The sequence below is a fragment of the Amblyraja radiata genome, unplaced genomic scaffold, assembly GCF_010909765.2.
Source record: "Amblyraja radiata isolate CabotCenter1 unplaced genomic scaffold, sAmbRad1.1.pri S43, whole genome shotgun sequence".
NCBI lineage: Eukaryota > Metazoa > Chordata > Chondrichthyes > Rajiformes > Rajidae > Amblyraja > Amblyraja radiata.
This window is the reverse complement of record NW_022630150.1, coordinates 4,508,099-4,517,494: the sequence shown is the minus strand read 5'-3', so window position 1 is coordinate 4,517,494 and position 9,396 is coordinate 4,508,099. Positions and strand designations below refer to the sequence as shown.

The following is a 9,396-nucleotide window of genomic DNA, read 5'->3' as shown; positions in this document are numbered from 1 at the left end:
ACGTCCTCTGGTTCCCGGTTCCCCTACTCTGTGTAAAGGAATCTGCATTCTCTCACGCTAGAATTTAGAAGATTGAGGGGGGATCTTATAGAAACTTACAAAATTCTTAAGGGGTTGGACAGGCTAGATGCAGGAAGATTATTCCCGATTTTGGGGAAGTCCAGAACTAGGGGTCACAGTTTAAGGATAAGAGGGAAGTCTTTTAGGACCGAGATGAGAAAATAATTTTTCACACACAGAGTGGTGAATCTGTGGAATTCTCTGCCACAGAAGGTAGTTGAGGCCACAGTTCATTGGCTATATTTAAGAGGGAGTTAGATGTGGCCCCTGTGGCTAAAGGGATCAGGGGGTATGAAGAGAAGGCAGGGATGGGATACTGAGTTGGATGATCAGCCATGATCATATTGAATGGCGGTGCAGGCTCGAAGGGCCGAATGGCCTACTCCTGCACCCATTTTCTGTGTTTCGAACTACCTCCGATGAAAAAGGTTGCGCCCCCCCCCCCCGGTTCCTATTAAATCTTTCTCCCCCTCACCTTATACCCACGTCCTCTGGTTCCCAGTTCCCCTACTCTGTGTAAAGGACTCTGCATTCACCCTATCTACCCCGTACCCCCCCACACACCCCAATATGATGGTGCCTTAATGAGCCTGAAAAGATGCAACGGGGTGGGAGATTTAATTCTTCACATGGTCCGCCCCGTTTCGACGAATGCAATCAACCTGGTGTGCACAATCAAATAAAATAAGTTGTCCTACAACTTTAGGCTGTGCACGCCATACGCAAGAAGAAAAAGATGCAACAAGATTTTTCTCAATCTGCTGCCAGTAGATATGACAACAAAACACCTTGACTGCAGCCATAACAATAAACTGTTGGTGAATTCAATGGGCCCAGCAGCATCTGTGGAGGAAATAACTCGGCAACGTGAATCTCGACCCAAATCATCGACAATCACCACACTCCCCCAAACGCTACCCGACCCAGCGAGTTCCTCCGACAGTTAGTTCATTGTGTTTCTCCTGCTGGCAATGCAGTTTCCCCCGCGAGTCTTGACAAAATGTCCTGCCCACTAAGACAGTGTGTGGTCATTAACAGCTAGAGAATAATAGATCTATTGACCCAATGTGACGATGTGGTCCGAGTGAGGGAACGCTACTGGGAGAACCAAGATATAAACAAGCTGTGGGAGATGCTGAGAACAGACAGCGTGTGGGGAGAGGGGAACACAGCAACTTATCAGATCAAGAAACACCTAGTGCGTCTCAAACCCAAAAGTGTTGGGTTAGAAACCAGGTGGGATCTACTGGGCGGAACGACCAAGCAGGACCTACATAATTAGCCCCAGGATCACACTACATGGAACCGGGTAGAAGAGAGAGAGACCACCCTGCCTGAACACACAGAGTGGTGAGTCTGTGGAATTCTCTGCCTCGGAGGGCGGTGGAGGCCGGTTCTCTGGATACTTTCAAGAGAGAGCTGGATAGGGCTCTTAAAGATAGTGGAGTCGGGGGATATGGGGAGAAGGCAGGAACAGGGTACTGATTGGGGATGATCAGCCATGATCACAGTGAATGGATCAAAGCGCCGAATGGCCAACTCCTGCACTTATTGTCTATTGTCTAACACCAAGTACTTGCCCCCTCTCCTGGGGAGATGCTATTTGGGCATCAAGAGAGATGGTAAGCGGACTACAAAACCTATCCTTTCACAAAAGTGACGGCTCAGTGCTGCAGCGGTAGAATTGCTGCCTTACAGCGCTAGAGACCCGGGATCGAACTGAACAATGTGTGCTGTCTGTACGGAGTTTATACGTTATTCCTGCGTGGGTTTTCTCCGGGTGCTCCATAGAAAATAGGTGCAGGAGGCGGCCATTTGCCCCTTTGAGCCAACACCGCCATTCATTGTGATCATGGCTGATCGTCCCCAATCAATAACCCGTGCCTGCCTTCTCCCCATATCCCTTGATTCCACTAGCCCCAGTTTCCTCTCACACTCCAAAGACATGCAGGTTTGCAGGTTAATTAATTGGCTTTGGTAAATTGTCCTGAGTGTGTACGGAAGATAGAGCTAGTAGGGTGGTCGCTTGTCGGTGCGGACCAAGTGGGCCGAAGGGCCTGTTTCCACATTGTATCTCTAACGTTTTAAACTCTAGAGCTAAGGTGCAGTAAAAATCTTCCAACCTACCCCATTATGGATCTTTTCTCTGTAACTGTAATGCTATAATGTTGCAACAATATAAATAGCACCGGGGTATTTTTCTCTTGGACAGATCTTGATTGTATTTGTGTAAGGAGAGAACACAAAGCTTTTCAGTGTATCTTGGTACACCTTGCAATGATAAACAATTTATTCTGCAAGATTTATTAGATCGGTGGAAAACACCTGATATTTGTGAAGCTTAACAAATCAGCTCATCCGTACATTTAGGGAAAGTGTTGAACAATATATCTTTCAACTTCCTCACAACACACCCAGTGACACCCCGCCCTAACTCTATGGCAATTAAAAGATAATCTGTTCACAAGTCATTGGAGCACAATGAGGACTTTTGGCCCATCGAGTCTACTCCGCCATTCAATCATGGCCGATCTATCTTTCCGTAACACATTCTCCTGCCCCCGTAACCCTTGACACACGAACTAATCACCACTTTAAAAATACCTAATGACTTCACCTCCACAGCCATCTGTGGCAATGAATTCCATGGATTCACCACCATCTGGCTCAAGAACCTCATCTCCTTCCTAAAAGTACACCCTTTTATTCCGAGGCTGTGCCCTCTGGTCCTAGACTCTCCCACTAGTGGAAACATCCTCTCTATCCAGGCCTTTCACTATTCAGTATGTTTCAATGAGGGCCCCCCCCCCCCCTCATTCTTCCAAACTCCAGCGAGTACAGGCCCAGAGCTGTCAAACGCTCATCTTACCTTAACCCCTAACGTAGTACCCACACCACTCCAATCCAAAATACTTGTTTTGATCCATGCAGCACACATTAACACAGATTTTGTTTTAATATAAACTGCTGGAAGAATTCAGAGGGTCGAGCAGCATCTGTGGAGGGAACGGAATTGTCGACACCTCAGATCGAAACCCTCCATCATTTGGGAATCATTTCTATGCACACTGGGAGTAATTTGGAACTAAGAAAACGGCCTGTTTAATGGTTAATTTAAATCAGAATTGTATTGATTTTGGCTAATCGAAGAACACAGAACATAGATACATAGAAAATAGGTGCAGGAGTAGGCCATTCGGCCCTTCGAGCCTATTCAATATGATCATGGCTGATCATCCAACTCAGTATCCCGTACCTGCCTTCTCTCCATACCCCCTGATCCCTTTAGCCACAAGGGCCACATCTAACTCCCTCTTAAATATAGCCAATGAACTGGCCTCAACTACCTTCTGTGGCAGAGAGTTCCAGAGATTCACCACTCTCAGCCCAGAATGAATGCGCTGTACATGATGCCAAGAAAAACGAATCTCCTCTGTATTCATGTGCCTATCTAAAAGTCTCTTAAATCCCACCATTGTACCTGCCTCCACACCACCTCTGGCAGCACGTTCCAAAGGGCATGTCAGAAGGGCCTCGACCCAAAAGGTCGCCCATTCCTTCTCTCCAGAGGTGCTGCCTGTCCTGCTGAGTTACTCCAGCATTTTGTCTCTACCTTCGATTTAAATCAGCATCTGCAGTTCTTTGGTAGACAAAAGTGCTGGAGTAACTCAGCGGGTGAGGCAGCATCTATGGAGCGAAGGAAATAGGCAACGTTTCGGGCCAAACCCCTTCTTCAGACGTTTCGGCACAAAACATTGCCTATTTCCTTCGCTCCATAGATGCTGCCGCACCCGCTGAGTTTCTCCAGCACTTTTGTCTACCTTCCATTTTCCAGCATTTGCAGTTCCTTCTTGAACATCTGCAGTTATTTCCTACACATTTTGGCCAATTAACCTACATACCTCAATAGACAATAGGTGCAGGAGTAGGCCAGTAGGCCCTTCGAGCCAGCACCGCCATTCAATGTGATCATGGCTGATCATCCCCAATCAGTACCCTGTTCCTGCCTTCTCCCTATATCCCCTGACTCCGCTATCTATCCAGCTCTCTTGAAAGTATCCAGAGAACCGCCCTCCTGAGGTCTTTAGGATGTGGGAGGATCTTCATGTCTTTGGGATGTGGGAGGAAACTGGAACACCTGGAGAAAATCAACACGGTCACAGGGAGAACATGCACACTCCACACAGACAGCATGCGTAGTCAGAATCGAACCCGAGTCTCTGGCGGTGTAAGGCAGCAGCTCTACTGCTGCACCGCCCCAAGAGCTTTTCCCATATTGGATATTCTTTGCCATTTTCGTCCATTCCAAAAAGATTTACGTTAACCCCAGTTAAAACAAAGGATGGGTTGATACCCTGGTGAGGGTCAGCGGGCTCACCTCTCTGGATGGTGGAATGTACCCAGTGTACGCCAGAACAAAGTTGCAGAACTGATTGAAATCTTCCACAGTGCGCTTGCGTTTTACAGTGGGCTGCAGGGAGAGAAGACCAAGACACGAAGGAGATGTAACACTTGAAATTTAACAGCACTGCAATTGTATACTAGCTTGTGTAACGATAGAGATATGATTTTAAGACAAGTGAAATCAGAGAATATTTTATTAATGACCCATCATTAGGGCCCGTGTAGATAGCTGGACTCGCGTCAAATGACGTAATTGAAAGGTCAAAGATAGATAAAAATGCTGGAGTAACTCAGCGGGTGAGGCAGCATCTACAGAACGAAGGAATGGGTGACGTTTCGAGTTGAGTTCCTCCAGCATTTTTGTACGGGTCTTGACCCAAAACGTCACCCATTCCTTCGCTCCATAGATGCTGCCTCACCCGCTGAGTTTCTCCAGCATTTTTGTCTACCTTCGATTGTTCCGGCATCTGCAGTTCCTTCTTAAACATAATTGAAAGGTCAGACACTGTAAGCTTAACGAAACATAGAAACATAGAAAATAGGTGCAGGAGTAGGCCATTCGGCCCTTCGAACCTGCACCGCCATTCAATATGATCATGGCTGATCATCCAACTCAGTATCCTGTACCTGCCTTCTCTCCATACCCCCTAATCCCTTTAGCCACAAGGGCCACATCTAACTCCCTCTTAAATATAGCCAATGAGCTGGCCTTAACTACCTTCTGTGGCAGAGAATTCCACAGATTCACCACTCTCTGTGTAAAAAATGTTTTTCTCATCTCGGTCCTAAAAGATTTCCCCCTTATCCTTAAACTGTGACCCCTTGTTCTGGACTTCCCCAACATCGGGAACAACCTTCCTGCATCTAGCCTGTCCAACCCCTTAAGAATTTTATAAGTTTCTAACGAAGGCTTTACTTGTTACTTTAGAGATACAGCGCAGAAAAAACAGACCCTTCGGCCCAGCGAACCCGTGCCGACCAGCACTATCTGCACACTAAGGACAATGAACAATTTTTCTGTCAAAGCCAACTAACCTACAAAGCCACACGTCTTTGTAGTGTGGGGGGGAAACCAGAACACCCAGGAAAAAGTCACAGGGAGAAGCTACAAACTCCACACCGACAGCACCCGAGGTCAGGATCGAATCTGGGTCTCTGGCGCTGGCTGTAAGGCACCAACACTGTAACACCCTTATATTATAGCAACAATATATTCACTCACCTGAGCGCACACTCCAGCTGCCTGCAATGGATCTGAAAGAGACAACCTGATTAGACACAATCACAAGTTCACGTTACAGGAGTAGAATTCGGCCATTCGAGCAATCATGGCTGATCCCTGCCTCCTAATCCCATTTTGCCCTGCCTTCTCCCCATAACCCTTGACAGCCGTTCTAATCAAGAATTTGTCTATCTCTGCCGTAGAGATCACCACCTCTCCCCCCCCGTCTCGCAGTCTCCCTCCACTATCACCCAGCCCCCCTTGCAACATCAAGACTCTCCCACTACCCCTATCCCCACGTCTCGCCCCGCCCAAACACAACCCCCCCACCCCACCCAACACCACACTGTCGCCCAGCCTCTCCCCCTCCCCATTTCAAGTCTCTCCCTTCCCCCCTATCGCTGGGCCTCTCCTCCACTACTTCCCGCCCCCTAACAACCCCTGCCTTCCTCCCCTCTGTCCTCCCAGCACTCGACCTCTTCCCCCTTACCCCCTGCCTCCCCAATTGCTCCTCCCACTCTTTTCCCTCCCACAACACCGCACCTCAAAATCACCACCCCCCCCATGTCTCCTGGAGTCTCCATGTCTGTGGCACTCCCTCCACCAACCCCCTCACTTTTCTCTGCCCTTGCCATCTCCCAGATTCTCCCTCCTCTCTCACCCCCCCTGCCCCCTCAACACCCCCACCTCTCCCACTCCCTCCGCAAGGCTCCCCTACCCCCCCCTCACAGCGCCACTAGGCCTCTACCCTTAACCCCCCATCTCACCAAACCACATTGTTTCTCCCTGATCCTCTATCTCTCCCCCCCCCCTCCCTCCCTAGCACATGGCCTCCTCCCTCACTTCACCCTCCGTGCCTCAACCCCCTCCTGGCCTTCCTCCCCCTTCCCTGGCTTCTACCCTCACTCCCCGAATCTCTCTCTCACTCGCCCCTCCAACACCACCGGCCTCTTCCCTCAACCCCCCCCCCCCCCATCACGCACCTACGTCTCCAAGACTCTCTCACTCCCCCCCCCACCACTAACACCACCCATCCTCTCCCTAACCCCCTCCTCCCCCACACTCGTGCCTCTCCCTGACCCTCTCCTCCCTTCCATCCCTCACAGCATAGCCTCTTACCTCACCTCCCTCCCACCACCACCTCTTCCCTCTCCCCACCACGATGTCTCTCGGATTCTCCCCCCCCCCTCCAACACCACCCCCGACCCCGACCTTACCCTCCATACACCCCCTAACCTCTCCAGTAACCCCTCCTCTCACAACCCCCCCACCTCTCCCTCCCCTCACTGCACCCCTCCAACCTCTCTCCTACCCCCATCGCACAGCCTCTTCCCTCACACCACCACCCCCCCCCCCACCACAAGACTACAGCCGATCCACTACTCCTTCCTCCCCCCCCCCCGCCAAAGTTCCCGACCGCTCCTTCCCACCCCCCCCCCCCCCCCCGCCCTATCGGCACACCACCCTCCCTCACACACACGTTCCCCCCCCACCTCGGCTCCCTCCGCCGACCCGTCTCCGGCCTCTTCTCCCTCTCCCCCCCCCCCCCACCCCACCACCATTCTCCCGTCCTTTCTCTCCCTCTCCCTCCACCCTTCCTCTACCACTCCCCCATTCCAGTTCTCTCCCCTGGTTTCTCTCCACCCCCCCCCCCTCACCACCACTCTCTTGTCCTCTCTCCCTCCCCCCCTCCAGTTCCTCCCCTCACTCTTCCTCTCCCCCCCCTCCAGTTCCTCCCCTACTCTTTCCCCCCCCCCAAATCAACTCTTCGTCTCCTCACCCCCCCCCCCACCCCAGTCTTCCGATCCTCCCCCCCTCAGCTCTTCCTCTCCTCACTCCACCCCCCTAACTCAACCTCTACTCCCCCCCCCCCCCTCTCGGCACACACCCTCACCCCGTACACCCTACCCCCCCCCCCCCCCCCCCACTCAACTCTTCCTCTCCTCACTCACACACTTCCCCCCCCCACTCTTGGCTCGGCACACCACCTTCACCCCGTACACCCTCCCCCCCCCTCTCGGCACACCGCCCTCGCCAGCCTCTACTCCCCCCCCCCCCGTCTTCCTCTCCTACCCCCACACTCTCTCCTCCCTCACCACCCCCCCCCAACTGAACTCTTCCTCTCCTCACTCACATACCCCCCCCCCCCCCCACCCCCTTTCGGCACAACCAACCCTCACCAGCCTCTACTTCCCCCCCCCCCTTTCGGCACACCACCCTCGCCAGCCTCTACTCCCCCCCCCCCCCCGTCTTCCTCTCCTACCCCCACACTCTCTCCTCCCTCACCCCCCCCCCTCACCCACCCCAGTCTTCCTCTCCTCCCCCCCCCCCTCTCGGCACACCCTCTAACCCCGTACACCCTCCCCCCCCCCCCAACTCAACTCTTCCTCTCCCACTCCACACACTCCCCCCCCCCACTCTCGGCACACCACCCTCTACTCCCCCCCTTCTCCCACTCCCCCCCTCCCCAGTCTTCCTCTCCTCCACCCCTCCACTCTCCTCCCTCACCCCCCAGCCTTCCTCTCCTCCCCCCACACTCTCTCCTCCCTCACCCACCCCAGTCTTCCTCTCCTCCACCCCCTCTCGGCACACCTCCCTCACCCCGTACGCCCTTCCTCCCCCCCCCTCCCAACTCAACTCTTCCTCTCCCCACACTCCCCCCACTCTCGGCACACCACCCTCTACTCCCCCCCCCCCCCCCCCAGTTTTCCTCTCCTCCCCCCCCCCCCTCTCTCGGCACACTACCCCCCTTCCCACCTCGGCTCCGTCCCCCCACATCGCCAACCCTCACTCTCCTCTCCCCCCCCCACTCTGGGCACACCACCCTCCCACCCTCACCCTCCCCTCCCCCTCACCGCCCCGCTCACCTTCTCCGCTCTCCGCCATTTTCAGCATCTTCCGCCGCCCTCGGCCTCGGCCGCCGCTCCCGCCCAGCGGCGGGCCCCCCCTCTCCTGCTCCTCTCCCCTCCCCCCCCCCTCCCTCACTTGCTCGGCCCAGGCCCAGGGCCCGCGCTGCCTCGGGCTCGAGTGTCCGGTGTCCGTAGCCGCGCGCGCGCTCTCTCCTCCTCCCTCCTCTCTCGCTTCTCCCGCCCGGTCCGGGTTCCGTTGCCGTCCGGTCCCGCGCGCTCTCGCTCTCCTCCACCTCCCTCCGCCCGCTCTCGCGCCACTTTCCCCTCCCCTCCCCCCCCTCTACCTCCCCCCCCCCCTCCCCGCTACGTCACCGCGCTGACGTCACAGCCCGGGCCTGACCCCGCCCCCGCCCCACCAGCGCTGAACCACGACCCCGGCACCCAGGATCGGTGGAGGGGGGGGGGCAGAACCAAACCTCTAATCACACTTCACCGCCATCGACCACAAACTAGAAAATTCCTCAATAGATGGTTTAAATAGTAGATATCAATAATGATAATTCGCACAACGAGGTGGAGCGACTGCATTTATTTGATTTTTAGATGTTTTATCTGGATGATCCCCCCCCCCCCCTAATCTGTCTACCACTTGCCCGGACCCACTCCCTCCACCCCCCGTCTGTCGATCAGAGGCAGGCCACGCCCATCCTGACGAGGCGACGGCGTGCGGGCGTAAGGGGAAGCGCGCTTACGTAACGCTCTGGCTGGTCACGTGCGGGGGGAGGGGAAGATGGGAGGCCGTCCCGCGTGTGAGAAGGCGTCGACCACGACCACGGCGCCATCTTGGTAAAGGAGCCTGGC

General features: G+C 54.2%; 1 protein-coding gene across 1 annotated transcript in view; it reads right to left on the bottom strand.

Annotated features, from left to right (window-relative positions):
* The window catches only part of phf23 (PHD finger protein 23), a 15,142-nt gene extending 6,312 nt beyond the window's left edge, over positions 1-8,830 (bottom strand). The window contains exons 1-4 of the mRNA XM_033016299.1: positions 8,672-8,830; positions 8,554-8,638; positions 5,687-5,718; positions 4,439-4,531 (exon numbers count right to left, since the gene is read on the bottom strand). Of these exons, the coding sequence (XP_032872190.1) occupies positions 4,439-4,531; positions 5,687-5,718; positions 8,554-8,581 (153 nt within the window). The 5' untranslated portion in view covers positions 8,582-8,638; positions 8,672-8,830. The remainder of the gene's footprint in view (positions 1-4,438; positions 4,532-5,686; positions 5,719-8,553; positions 8,639-8,671) is intronic.
* Positions 8,831-9,396: the final 566 nt, after the last annotated feature.